This window comes from Tenrec ecaudatus, chromosome 2, assembly GCF_050624435.1.
Source record: "Tenrec ecaudatus isolate mTenEca1 chromosome 2, mTenEca1.hap1, whole genome shotgun sequence".
NCBI classification, from domain to species: domain Eukaryota; kingdom Metazoa; phylum Chordata; class Mammalia; order Afrosoricida; family Tenrecidae; genus Tenrec; species Tenrec ecaudatus.
Window position 1 is genome coordinate 71,857,475 of NC_134531.1, and position 14,657 is coordinate 71,872,131.

The 14,657-nt window shown below is 37.8% G+C and overlaps 1 protein-coding gene across 6 annotated transcripts in view; it reads right to left on the reverse strand.

The window, feature by feature from the left end:
- CERT1 (ceramide transporter 1) overlaps positions 1 to 14,657 on the reverse strand; it is a 127,623-nt gene that overhangs the window by 10,942 nt on the left and 102,024 nt on the right. For 4 of the 6 annotated variants that reach the window (XM_075541184.1, XM_075541183.1, XM_075541182.1 and 1 more), the window contains 5 exons: positions 12,076 to 12,162; positions 11,235 to 11,312; positions 4,017 to 4,112; positions 2,725 to 2,857; positions 1,403 to 1,473 (listed from right to left, as the gene is read on the reverse strand). In XM_075541184.1, coding sequence (XP_075397299.1) covers positions 1,403 to 1,473; positions 2,725 to 2,857; positions 4,017 to 4,112; positions 11,235 to 11,312; positions 12,076 to 12,162 — 465 coding nt within the window. The remainder of the gene's footprint in view (positions 1 to 1,402; positions 1,474 to 2,724; positions 2,858 to 4,016; positions 4,113 to 11,234; positions 11,313 to 12,075; positions 12,163 to 14,657) is intronic. The other 2 variants (XM_075541185.1, XM_075541180.1) reach the window with 1 other exon arrangement.

A 14,657-nucleotide genomic window follows, 5' to 3' on the forward strand; every position in this document is an offset into this window, starting at 1 on the left:
GACAACTGCTAAAAGAAATGTCAAATACAATTGAGACCCAAATTTTGTTACACATAAGATTCACTACTTTTTTTTTTAATTTACTACTTTCATAACACTCTTAGTTTTATTCTTCAAGAAGTAATCCTAAGGGAATCTAATGCTACCTTCCCACTCACACCAACTGCATACTGGGGGTCTCTCTTCAGCAGAATATTGTCCGGGACCCATCATCTTCAGATAACAAGGCTTTCCTGTGCTTACATGTGTGGTCATCTATCTCTATTCCAAACTACAGGGCAACTACGTGGCATATTACTATTTTCTACACTGTAGACCTCGTATTAGATATTAAGGTCTATATGCTGAAATACAGTCTTCACTGTTCACACAGCTTGAAGAGCTGCTGCCAGGTAACAGGAAGCCCAATTCAGTCATTAGATGTATGATACTGCACGTTACAGGAGCGCACTCAGGTGATATATGGCAAACTTCTTATCTTTTCATATATTCAGATCAATTAAAAATCATGTAAAGGAGAAAAATGAACGGAAAAAGAACCTTCATGTTTCTTGTATTTTACACTATAGACATGTTACTTATCGGTCTTACGCAGTAGTAGCTTTTGGTGCAGCTCCCTAAGTGTTAGTTCCTTTCAATGTTCTATATGCAACTTGTGTTTGGCGATTTCCAGGAGGGAAATAAAACAGAACAAGGTGAAGGCCACCAAAGGAGGGGTTGGGGAGGTCCCTGCTGTTAAGTCGGTTCCGATGAGCAAGTGAACCCGGAGGACAGAGTGGAGTGGCCTCAAACGATTTTCTAGGCTCAAATCTTCACAAAAGTAAACTGCTACCGTTTTCTCTCGTGGCACAGCTGGTGGCAACAAACTCAACCGAGCCAGGCTGTAACCACTAGACTAGCAGGCTCTCTGCAATGTGAAGCATCTACAGAAGCACAAAGTAAAATAAAGCAAACAGGAACCAGTTTAAATTACAGTGACTATCGGCTCTGGTGACCAACCCTTCAAATGTCTCTTGCTTTCTGGATTAGCCATCCACGTCCGCCGTAACATTTTCCTTCATCACTGCCTCAGGAAGCCTTCCTTTACTTTGAGACGCAACTCAGGAACTATCATTTGGTCTCTGAGAGAGCTGCTAGCAAGCACTTAAACTCGTTTCAGTATGCCAAAAGCTTTTGTTTCTGTTGCTTAAGACAAAGTGTGCATACAGCTCCTGGGTTCTATTTTTCATTCAGATTCTTCCTGCGCACATTTTTGCTCTAAATTGGTTGAACATATCTTTTGAATGTATGGCACCTCCGGATCTTTTGTGGCAAATAATTTTTAGTAAAATTATAGTTTAGAGGATTTATGAAGATGAGTTTGAATTATATTGGAATTCTTTAAGCGTGAAGAGATTTTTACCTTGTGTGTTTGATAAATGATGATTGCATTATCAGCTAATGTTTCCACCACATGAAAGTTCTCTATAGTTGCTGAAAAGAAGAGAATAAAATTAGTATCCAAAAAGAGAAACAAGTTATTCCTAGAATGTGATTATGTTATTTCAAAAGGCACGTACAAAGGGCACGATGGATTGAACTGAAGTTTGCTTGACCTAAACCAAGTGGAAGGTGTTCAGCACTCTGGAGGCTATCTATCTACAGACGGTGGCTGCGATGCCTGGGCACCAGGAAGTCTCCTTTTCTTTGGGCTGCTATCTACTGTCCACAGCAAGAAACCAATTCTGACTACTCCTTTTTACATGGGCTCAAAGAGGAACCCCTCACTATAATCCCTTATTTATTAAAGTTAAATAAATTATTCTACTTAGATTTACCAAAAGCCACTGCCATCTAGTCAGCTTCGACTCACAACGGCCCTATATAGAACTACTAAAACTGTACATCTTCACTGAAGCAGGCAGGCTCAACTTTCTCCTATAGAGCCTCTGGTGGATCTGAACTGCAGACCCTGTGGTTAGCAGTAGAATGCTTGCCTCACAGCGCTGCCAGAGCTCCCTTTACCTCGGCTTAAGGGACGACTCTGTTTATGCCATCCTGTCAATGTCAAGTATCTACGATTGTTGAGATTTTTTTATTTTGAAAGTTAGCATCTAAGGGGAACATACACATGCCAAGAAGTATTGTCCGCTAACCACAGCAGGATTCATCTAGGTGAAACGTTCCCAAACCAAAAGCCTGTTGCTGCAACGTTGAGTCTGACTCACAGCAGCACAGCAGCTGGAGAATGCAATCCCGCGGCCTTTCTGTAAGCGGCTGACTGCACTGACCACTGCACTAACAGTTTAAAAAGTATTAGACAACAGTAGCCAATAAAACAGAAACGCTCACTTTTAGTCCTGTTTCCCACTAACTAGCTCTGGATTTCAATTGATTTGTAACACAAAATGAAATACTGATACCTAGCTTGACATTCAGAATTACCAAGTAGCAGATCAAGTGATACATACTAGGAAAGCGTTTTTAAACAAAAAACTCTACATTAAGTATTACTAGTTACTTCTGGCAGCAATAAAGGTTACACATTTGGCAGCTAACCATGAGGCTACAGGTTTAAATCCACCAGCTGCTCCATAGGACAAAGATGACTCAGCCTCAGGAACCCACAGGAGTCTCTGTCCTGAAGGGTCGCTGTGAATCAGGATGCAGACCAGACATAGAAAGTCAGGTTAGATTTAAATTAAAATAAAAATTAGAATCAATCTAGTAATAACAGCATCTTACTTTCCCAGTCATTGCGAACATCAACATTCCAGAAGTAATTGCAGACCTCATGTCCTGTAACACCTTTAACTGCATGGGTAGCTTTCAAAGGATCCAGAACAATTCCATTTTCCTCTACTTCTCTTCTGTATACCTAAAAAAGAATACATTTTAAGAATAAACACAAAAGTACATATGAAGGCAGACTTGTATTTGCTTTCAAATTTAGCTGCCTTTTAGTATTTATAAAAATCTATGAAATATTTAACAGAAAATCAAAACCAATTTCTTGACACAGATAATGAAACATATAAAAATATAAACAAAGCACACCCCCCAGGAACCTTATTTTATTTATTTATTTAGATGTATCTTGCACATACAAAATATCCAATATATCCGTTCACATACAATTCTGTTGTTCAACCCCATTGAGTGGAGTTATGTAGTCATCAATGTTGTCGGCAACCTATTTCCCCCTTCCCCACCCCTCTCTTCTGGTCCCCTCAGGGGACCTTTACTCCTGTTACTGTTTCTGAAAGGTTCTCTCTCTTGGCTATCGAATGACCTTAAATATACAAATAAACTGACACAAATCTGACATGGTTAATGAGGTAACACAAATAAAAACCATAATAATAAGGGGAGAAAATATTAAAGAACTACAGGACAGTTATGTGGTTCATCAGCACTATACAACACCCTGGGTTTTTTTATCATCCCTTCCATGTGGCCCTTCTGAGAGGGGCTGTCTAATTATCTTACAGGTGGATTTTGCCTCTTCACACTGATGTGACTACTTGTTTATGAACTTCTGATAGCTTTTTTCCGTCGACACCTCATGATCACACATGCTGGTGTGCTTCTTCTATGTGGGCTTTGTTGCTTCTGAGCTAGATGGCCCCTTGTTTAACTACAAGCCTTTAAGACCCAAGACACTCTATCTTTCAATAGCTAGGCACCATCAGCTTTCTTCACATTTGCTTATACGCCTATTATGTCTTTAGCAATCATGTCAGGAAAAGTATCATACAATGCCATATTATTAGAACAAACCGTTCTTGTACTGAAGTAAGATTTAAGTAGAAGCCCGAAGTCCATCTGCTTCCTGGTTACATTTGCATATATAAACATATATAAACAATCACACATATTTGTATTTACATATATTTTCTTCTTTCCTTGTTTCTCTTTTTTTGTCCTCCTGCCCCACTATCATGTTTACCAAAATTTGGACTTTTGATATCTGGTGCTTCCTCAAAACACAGGCTAACATTTCCAGGTTGGTTCCTTAGTTATTCAGTGGAACTTACCTTCATTTCTCCTTCTTCAACCACCAACTGCCAATTGGCATCTCCACCTACGTCCTGTAATGAGTAGGTCATGTGGTTCTGTACCATCTCTTCAACCTTGAACAGAAAGACACAGATCCAGTTAGAAGCTATGCCAGACTCTCTTCACCAGAATTGTTTTTACTTTATTTCAGTTCAGAAATGTTGCTCTTAGGAAGCTGAGCAACCAAATGCAGAATGGTTAGGATGTTTTATAGACTGTTGCAGAGTTGAGCCCACATTCCAGACATCCAGATTAGTGACAGGAAGGAGAATGCAGGGGAGGATGCTTCATTAAATAACACAAATTACTCTGGATATAAGGAGCAAAAAAAGCATTTTCTGAAAACAAACAATAAAACCAAATATGTTCTCCTGTCCTCTAACCATAAAATACTTCCTTACAAAGATGATGCTTTAAAGCATACAATTATGGAATCCTAAGGATAAAAGGAGGAGCTGAGGTGGCATAATGGGTGATGTCTTGGGGCTGCTAATCACCAGGCCAGCAGTTAGAAGGCAGAAACAAAAGAGTATTCGCATTGTACTTCCATTTAAAATCTATCTTATGTTTCACGCTGGATTTAATATAGTTTATTGCATTAATTATTGACACACAAAAAACCCAGGTTCAGACATAATGTAAAGCGCAGCTATGACTGGGTGTGAGGAGGTGCAGGGGTGCGTGTTAGACTGCTATGGCACCCTGTGCCGCAGCCTGCCTCTGTCCTCTCGGGTGACTAGCAGTTGGAATTGAGTCAATGGCAGCAGGTGGTGGTGGTGGTTGTTTTTGGTCAGCCAGAAACTTTTAAGACTGACCCAAAGAAAGTATTTTTCCTATACTAAAGGATGTAATCAATATGCCTTGTGACATGTATTTCTGCTATGTCAAGTTTTTTGGATCTTAAAATGTATTTTTGGTTATTGAAAGTACTTACAGTTTTGGCAATAAAAATTTCAATTGAAGTGTTTATAAGATCCTACATTCTATTTCTGTACTAAATTAGCATAGAGTGTCAGTAAAATCTAGAAAGTGAAAGTTTTTATTAGTTTCTTTTGTTAACAAAGTTATAATTAGGAATAACTTCAAGTGCTGCCTGAAAAAAATCTGTGCCTCTATATTGTGAAATCTGCTTTCAGAGGGTAATAGTGACTAGCACAGGATTCTGAGTTGGAATGCATGCCAACTGTGATTTCCAAAGGAGGAGAATAAAGAAAAACCCCGGTGAGCGTGCACACAGAGGAACCCTACTCAGAACAGTGCTAGCTCGGCGCAGTTGGACGCACACACGATAACTGGGAGACGCTCTCGCTGCTTTTAGTGTCCAGATATTAAAGATCTTTAAAAAAAGGTTATTACTGAAAATGATAAAAAAGAATCAATACTTGATATTTTATACCCTTTTATATGCTGAAGTTGTTCTGCTCTTATGTACTTTCTTTGAAAAAGTTCAAGGAAACTAACAAAAACAGATATATTTAGTCCTGTGCTCAGAGCATATCAAAGAAACTAGTAACATTCTCAATGATTAGAGTAACCATTTTTGAAAAGCCTTCATTCATCATGGACCTCTCCTTGAAGAAATAATACTAAGGTTAAGAGAAAGGTGGCACAGGGAAAATCTCACGGTAATGACTTTTTGGATCATAGCAATAAGCTATGCTGTAGCCAATGCTTCATTAAGTAATATCGTGGGCAGTTATGTCTACACTGACCCTTCAGATGCAATCCATGGTCCGCTTATAGTCTTCAGTTATGATTCCGTGTATCAGACACACAGGGAACAGGAAGCATTATGTTTAATGGCAACAATCAACACAAGCAAAATTTACCATTTTATTAGGCTCAAAATTCAATCTTCTGGTGATAGCTGCTTACTCTCACTGGCATGGAATTACGACTCAGACTTATAAAAGAGAGAACTCTGGGATCAAAGTCTTCCAAGCACATGTCATTAAGCACATTGTAATTAGATTCAGCATAATTTCAGAAACTATGCTCTTGACTTTTCAGACATAGCAGGTCTAAAAATGTAGACCTTCTACTTTCCATGCATGATGTCATTTCATATTCTGATTATATGCAGTTTGTATATTATAGCTGAGGCTCTTTGAAAACAATGTTATTATGTTTAGAGACATTTTCATCTATATTCTCTTTGAACTGAGTTTGAATTAATCTCCAATCTGCCTATCATTGCCCAAGGAAGCTATGCATATCGAAAAAGACATCAATTAAAAGACTCACAAAACTTCGTGGAAATCTGGTTGTACCACTTAGCTCTTCTAGTACTTCTACGTACCGCTGGATCCACTTATGACAACTAGAGAAGGCCAAAACATTCCCGTAGGCTTGTCTAGCCTCTGGAGGACTAAAAAAATCACTTTAAAATGCCTTAATAGTCAGAAATAGATGGCATATGTGGTAGACATCTAGTCCTAAGATAACTGAACACGATTCCATGTATCTTGTGGAATTTTATGGACTTTGCTCTATTATGGTAGCATCCTTCATTTAATATGAAGGTTCGCTTAACTTTCATCCTTTTCTTTCCAGTGGCATCTTCCATCACACAGGAAGGAAATGCATTCATTAAATCAATCCAATCAACAGTCAGTGCCAGCAATGGACACATTATCGATGTTGCCATCTGCTACTAAACTCTAGACCACAGACCCTCAAACTTATTTGGCTTACTGCCCTCTTTTATGAGAAAAAGGTAAAGCCCCGCACCTCCCCATCTTGGCAATTAAAATTAATTTTGGTAAGCCAAAAACTGTTTGAACTATAGCCCATAATCTAGGATGAAGTGTAGGCACCTGCTTTTATATCTGCCTCCACCCTCAACCAGGATAATTCCCTACCACTCAGGGGCAGTATACTGCCCACTGTGGGAAGCACTGTTCTAGTCGAGGGATTAGAACATTTTTTAGATGAAAGAGACAATACTGTCTTTACCAACAATTTAAAGCTTGAGAGCCATAAATACATGTTTCCAAACAAATGAAATCACAATTCTCTGAATAATAAATATTCTTTAAATGAAACTATTATAGCTTTATTTTCATTTTCAACTTTTTACTTCAGGCCAGCCACAGTACCTATCAAAAAAGCTGCATATGGTTGCAGTTTGCTAGCCCGGGTCTAGACTGACTAAGCCAGATTCTAGAGTCATCCCTGTGATTAAAATGGGTCATCTGTGTTCACTCCCCGGCCTGCCAGCCTAACCTCAGAGATTATGCTTTAATTTGGCATATGCGTGATACAATGGATATATGTATGGATAGTGGTAAGAGTTGTAAGAGCACCCAATAAAATAACATAAATAATTTTAAAAGTATATATAGAATTATTTATTCTGCTTGAAAAAATTATAACGAGGTATGTATGTGTGTATGTGTACATAAATAAAATGTGTGTATGGAGAAAGTATACAGGAATATGTAAAAGAATAACAATCAATTATTTTTATTTACTCCACTTCCTAGAGTTTAACCAAAATTGCATGTATCATAAATGGAGAAACTAATGACCCCAACCATGCTTTATAGTGAACATCAACTGGAAAGAGGCTTTACATAGACCCTTTTTTGAAGTGATATTCATCAGAGGCTAATCTGGAGATGACCTGGTGGTTTTAACAGAGGATGAATTTCCCTTCAAGCTAACATCTTGGAGAGTAACTGTGCTATACTGAAAATAGCGACTTAAAATATCCACTTCCAACTTCGAATCCTCCCTACTTCCTGCATACTTGAAGATAGCCCCTCACTGGTGACTGTTGTCACTGTTTCAAGAAACCGCCCTCCTTTTCTCACACTTGGAACTACTCTTCCATGTCCGTCCACCAGGCAAACTCATAGGTTAACTGGTAGAGTCCTTCTTTTAATACGTGAAGTTATTTTCAGAGCATATCTTAAATCATTATTTCCCAATCAGTACTATGAACAAGGAGAAAGCCAGTCACGAGCTAAAGACTTCTATGTATACTGAAAAACCGAATTGTAAAATGTCTACAGGGTTTATGTAGGGACCACGATGCAAATGATCAAGAAACATGGTATCCTATCTGTACGTATGACTAGACTCCTGAAAGATGTTGGTGTTAAGTTCAATTGCTTATGGTATTGTGTTTAAACCATAATTTAGAAAATTATTAAAAGCGATGACAAACTTTAAGACTTATTCTTAAGATCGTCAAGGTAGAATAAAATCAAGATGTAAAACTCAAAACTATGTTAGGGAAAGACAAGGAGATACATACTTTCAAAAAATATTTATTATATCTTAGTAATAGCTTTTGCTTTTCTAACTTTAATGAATACCTTTAGAGCTTTGTATAGGTCTTTTGCTTAGTAAAATATCTTGTGGATGAAATGACTATAAAATGTATTAAACTAATTTAGTCATTCATGTAATTTCTTATGTTGAATTGAGAGTTTCCCAATTATTATTAACTATATTTCTAGATCCAACATATATTAATCTGCTAGATTATTTTGAATGAAGACAAGTCACTGCAATTTTTTCAAACCAATCTTGTTAATTTAGAATTAGTTACCTAAAGGTGCCAAACATAAGGTAAATAGATTAAACAATAATTACTTGTCAGAGACCAAGTCTGCTGACACCAAATGCTGAAAACTTTAACATTATTTTCTCCATTTTTACCTCCTTTGTCATATAAAACTACAACGATCAAGAGATAAACAGGATCTGATTAAATCTTTAGCATCATTACTTGAAATCTATCAGCAAGAGTAATTTATCAAGATAGACACATGTCTTAAATTACACAAATTACATTAGAAAGTAAGCTCCAATTTGGCAGTCTGCTTAAAAAGAAAGGCGGGGTGCTGGTGGCCCCAGTTCCTCAGAGGCGCGCATTCACTGATAGTTGAAGGCTTGGGCTTTCCTACAGCTCTAGAACAGGTATGCTCTGATGGCCTAATTCTCCAGCAGTCTCTAGTAGAGACTTAATTCTTTCCTTTATCTTGTGACCTTTAATTTCCAAAAACTCACCGACTTTGCACATCTTTACAGGAGCAGACAGACGCATTGGTCTTTCAATAGTGCACCTGGTGTATTTGAACCACTGACCTAGAAGTTAAGTAGCCCAATGCTTAACCAACAGTGCCACCTAGGCTCCTTTACGTCAATCTAGAGCCAATGTATTCTTTTCCATTTCCTGTAAATGGTGAGCAGTGCTTATGGTTTTTGTCTGTTAATTTGTTACTTTAATGCAATTGCAGCACTTAACAGACTTAACCAAGATCTCCAAATATAATATCTTTTGTAACGAATTTATTGTGAATATAATTCAGTTATGTTTTTTTCTTTTTTTCAGAGTTATGTTTAAAAAATATATAAATAAGCAAAAGAATACTGTGATAAATGTGGGCATGAGTGATCTCTAAGAATTGCTAAATCTTTTAAATAAAGCTACAACAATCAGAAAAACACATTTTTAGTCTTACTTCTTTATTGAAGTTAAAAATTAATATAAATTACTTGAGCAATACACTCGTTTAAGAACTCCCCACTGGCTAAAAACAAAGGCTCGGAAGGGTAGGGATCGAGGACAAATTGAATTAGGAAACCCAGGAGGGGGGTAACCGATTACAAGGATCTACATACAACCTCTTACCTCGCTCGGGGACGGACAAAAATAGTGGGTGAAGGGAGATATTATCAAGGGTTCATGAGGGAGGGGGGAAAATGGGGAGCTGATGTCAGGGGCTTAAGTGGAGAGCAAATGTTTGAGAATGATGCGGGCAATGAATGTACAAATGTGCTTTATACAATGGATGTAAGTATGGATTGTGATAAGAGTTTTATGAGCCCCTAATAGAATGATTAAAAAAAAAAAGCCCAGAGGAAGCTGGGAGAGTGATGCGACATCAATGGAAATGGAACTGTAACGAATGTTACAAAACAAAATGTGTACAAATTAGTGAATGGAAATCATCCAAACCACACAAAAAATAATCAACCAAAATATAAACTAAAAACTACCCACATGAGATCAAATAGTTAACAGTCTCTCAAAATATCAGCTAGAAACCTTGGGGGATTGTGAGTGTGTTATGGTAATAGGAGAGAAAAAAACTCAGAAAAGGACATTGAGAATGGATATCCAATTCCAGGAAATGTTGAGCTGTATATATTCTCAACAAACAAAAATTAATGTAAATATTATTTGTACATGTAAGGTATTAGATACCTCATTTAATCTATGCTTTAAAAAATAAAAAAAACAGTGTTATATTCTGGCAGAGAAAAAAGAGAATATAAACAGTGTAGGTTGGCTAAAGGAAATGACAATAACCCCTAATAAAATGTCACATTTATCATCATTTACCTAGAGAGCTCACAGTGCTAGTGAGCTCACAAAAGCACGGAAATGTTAGAAACTTGACAGAAATCAAACAATTAACTAGGATTTAAAACTAGAAAAATAGCTAGTTAATTTGACTAAAGGACTAGAGTTCTTAATCATCAGTCAATAAAATGAAGAGGAAAAGCTGAATGTCAAAGATGTGAAATTGAGAAACAAAATCAACTAATGGAAGATACCAAAAATTCTTCATCCAATGGTAATTTTATTTTATTTTGAGGGCAGAGATATTCAAGTTCCTGCCTCAAATTCCTAAAACCCTGGTTATGCTAAACAAATATAAACTCCAGTTTTCACAGACTAAGTACAGGAATACTAGTTTATAACAGCTAGAGGTAATTTACGTAAGGAAATACAACCTGTTCAATGATGTTTATTAATATTAAAATAAAGACATGATATGTAGATAGTAATTTCCCTGCTGAAGTATTTTTAATTAGATTAAGAGTGAGGTTATTGAAATTTCCTTTCACATTATAACATATTCTGTAGCCCATGTCCATCAAAGTTACTGAAGTCTAAGACATGAAAGTCAGGTACCTTCTTTTTGTTTTGATTCCATTTGAAAATCTAAGCGTACTTAATAGATGGCAAAACACCAAGCAGAGGATACAAAGTAAAGTGCACATGCAAGCCAGGCAGCACAACAATTGAGTAGATAAGGCCTTTTCATGTTTACTGCTGCTGTTTAAATTTTAAAACCGTAACAAGTGGCCTAACCAAAAGATTTCTAGGAACTGGGAAAGCAGGTTGAAAAATAGCACAGAAAGACTCAAGTTCACTCTTTACGTTCATACAGTACCTGGGAGCTGAATCTGTGAACATCGTCAGAGGCACTGACAAGATCAATGGAAGACATGGAGGAAGAGCGACTATAGGGCTTCCAGAGACAGACAAAGAAAAAACCAAGTCATCAGAACAAAGGCACAACAGAGCATTCAGTACCAACTTCCAAACACAAGATAGAGAGAAAACAAAGCGCCATATGAAACAAGCACAGCAGCAAGTGCTGACTTAATGCACCTATTATGTATTATGCTCCAAAATCACTCTAAAAAGAATGCAGTGCTTCCAGCAACATAGAATATTCCCACTTAACCCCAAAGAACAAAGACTTAATGTACCCAGCTACACTGGTTAACAATTCTGGATTAGAGGACCCCCGCGTTCACTCACCCAACTTTTAAAAAAAAGAAGCTGTGTTATGTTCAGCACACAATTGCCAAATTGAAGGCTGTATGAAGGAGCTTCAAAGTTTATGGAAAAATGGAATCAAAATATAATGGAATTTTTCCATGAAGTCCCCTTGTATAGGGGATACAAGGAGCTCTGGTAGCACAGTCGAGGCTTGGCTGGTAACCATACGGTCAGCACGTGGAACTCGCAGCCATTCTGCGGGGCAAGGTGTAGCAGTCTGCTTCTCTACAGATGACAGCCTTGCAAACCCAGTGGGGCTGTTCTACTCTGGACTATGCACTGAAATTGACTTGATTCGATGGCAATGGGAGTTTTTTTTTTAAATGAGTATAAAAATCTCAATACTTTAATTCAAGAAAAGGGAGGGAGGATAATTGATACAAGATAGTTCTAGCAACAATAAAGAACAATACACACATACTTTGCATAAATGGACATTAGCTTACCTTTTGGACAAATCTGTGTGTCCCCACAGAAGAAAAGGCATCTCCAGATGGCAAGGCTGTAGGCCTATGTAACCTAACCTTTTCACTCTGTGATTAAGAAAACACAAAATATTAAATGAGAACATCTTAAGTGTATTTTGCAACTAAGTAACATAACTTCCAACATTTCATTACTACATACTTAAGAATTTATAAACATTTCAATTATACTACTACTCCAGAAGACATAGTGTTTCCACATCCGGATACTTCACAATTCCCAATCCAATGTCTTACTTCAGACTCCACAGATACTATCTTAGATCAGGAATTACATTCAGACTCTCTAGTACCTATGTAGTATTATTTACCATAAGTCAATTTTAGCACAGCTGCCAAAGTAATTTTTTCCTATTCAAACTCAAGTCAAATCATACCAATCATTCTAATTCATCAGACCATGTAGGTCTGGTCAATGAACCAGTATCACTACTTTAAGTTTCTAAGAAAACATCATATGTATCTCTGCTTCATCTCATGCAGGTATTTTGTCTCCATCCTATCATCTCACTCCTGTTATGCTGACAGTTAACCTCTTTCGTCCCATTAATACGATGGGCCAGTTGCTGTGCTATGTAGTGTGGGTGTGGGTGGTGCTCCTTTCTAACTCTACACAAGATAATGTCTAGTCAATCGTGTCTGAACACACCTGGTGAAACTCCATTTCTCATTCTCCAATTGAATGCACATTTTTTGTTTGCAAATAGTATAGCTCCAGAAATGGGTATTATGAGTGTCAATGGACAATACTAATGTACTGGCTAAATTGCTTACAACCCTATTCAATATATACTACATATAATAAATTATCTGAACCTATAAACCTTTTTTTATGAATTGCTAAAGATTGGTAATTTAGAGTTTCCACAATGTAATTATCATTGTGAATCTACCTAAACACCTATCAGGCAAGAAAATTTGTGATGTTTAATGATTTGTTTTATGGTTCATTACAAAGAGTGAATAACAATGATTGGAATGAAATTATTTGATGGCTCCACAAATATTTCATTTTCTTTTCTTCATCATTTAATTGGGGGCTCTTTCTTTTACAATTCATACATCCATCCATTGTGGCAAGCACATTTGTACATATGCTGCCATCATCATTTTCAAAGCATTTTCTTTCTACTTGAGCCCTTGGTATCAACTCCTCATTCCTACCCCCTCTCCCTCATAAACGCTTAACAATTTATAAATCCTCCTCATGCCCATGTCTTGCTGTCTCCCTTCACCCACTTTTCTATTGTTCATCCCCCTGGGGGGGGGGTAAGGGTTATATGTTGACCATTGTGATGGGTTTCCCTCTTTCTCCTACCCTTCTGGTATCGCTGCTCTCATTATTGGTCCTGAGGGGTTTATCTGTCCTGGATTCCCTATGTTGCGAGCTCTTACCTGTACCAGTGTGCATGCTCTGGTTTAGCCGGATTTGTAAGGTAGAATTGGGGTCATGATAGTGCGGGGAAGGAAGCTTTAAAGAATTAGAGGAAAGTTGTATGCTTTGTCAGTGCTATACTGCACCTGACTGGCTCGTCTCTTCCTTGTGACCCTTCTTGTGAGGAGATGTCCAACTGTCTACAGATGGGCTTTGGGTCTCCACGCTGCCCTCCCTCTCATTCACATCAATATGACTTTTTTGTTCTGGGTTAATATTTCATTTTCTAATGGCTTGAGAGGAACCCTCCCTGGCGCCTAGTGGTTATATGTTGTCCTGCTAACTGCAAATCAGTAAGTTCAAACTACTAGCCCGCTCTGTGGGAGAAAGATGAGGTTTTATATTTCTCGTGAAGAGTTAGTGTTTCGGAAACCCACAGGGTCAGTTTTACCCTCCCTGTCTTATAGGGCCACGATGAGTTGGAGTTGATTCTAATGGCAGTGAGAGAAAGACAAGAGGTTTTCAGTGATCCTCTCTCTAAGCTCTATTGAACGGATCATCAGTAGTGACATTTTATAACTAGAAAAGATGTTCTGAATCATCTTGTCTCATGCCTTTGTTTGACAAATGAGAAAATCAGGGTCCAAACAATTTAAGTGGCAAGTCCATAGCTACGTAACTAGGTCCCCAGCAAAACGAAGAATAAGACCCAAGGTGTCCTGACCTAGTGGTCCGTTACTTGTTCCAGCACAGCACATCCTATAAAGGAAGGAAAGTGTGTATGGAGGAAACAAGCAAAATGATGCTACTTCCAAGTAATCCTTTAGTGTTCTAAAAGTAGAGCTCACTTAGAAACTGAAAGCGCATATTCTCTGTAATGGTTACATAATTTAGCCAGTATCTTTTGGGCATAAAAAGTGATCAGTCAAAGACATGTACATGCAAATATATATAGGAGGATGGGGAAACAGATCTATGTGTCTATATTTATAGGTCAAGTATTAAGGTGGCGGAAGGACCTCGGGCCTCTACTCAAACACTCCCTCAATGCATGAATACTTTCTTTTATTAAATTGGAACTCTATGATGCTCACTCTCCCGACACAACGGCTGGAGTCAAAGTGGGTGAACAAGTAAATGTGGTGAAGAAAGCTGATGGTGCCCGGCT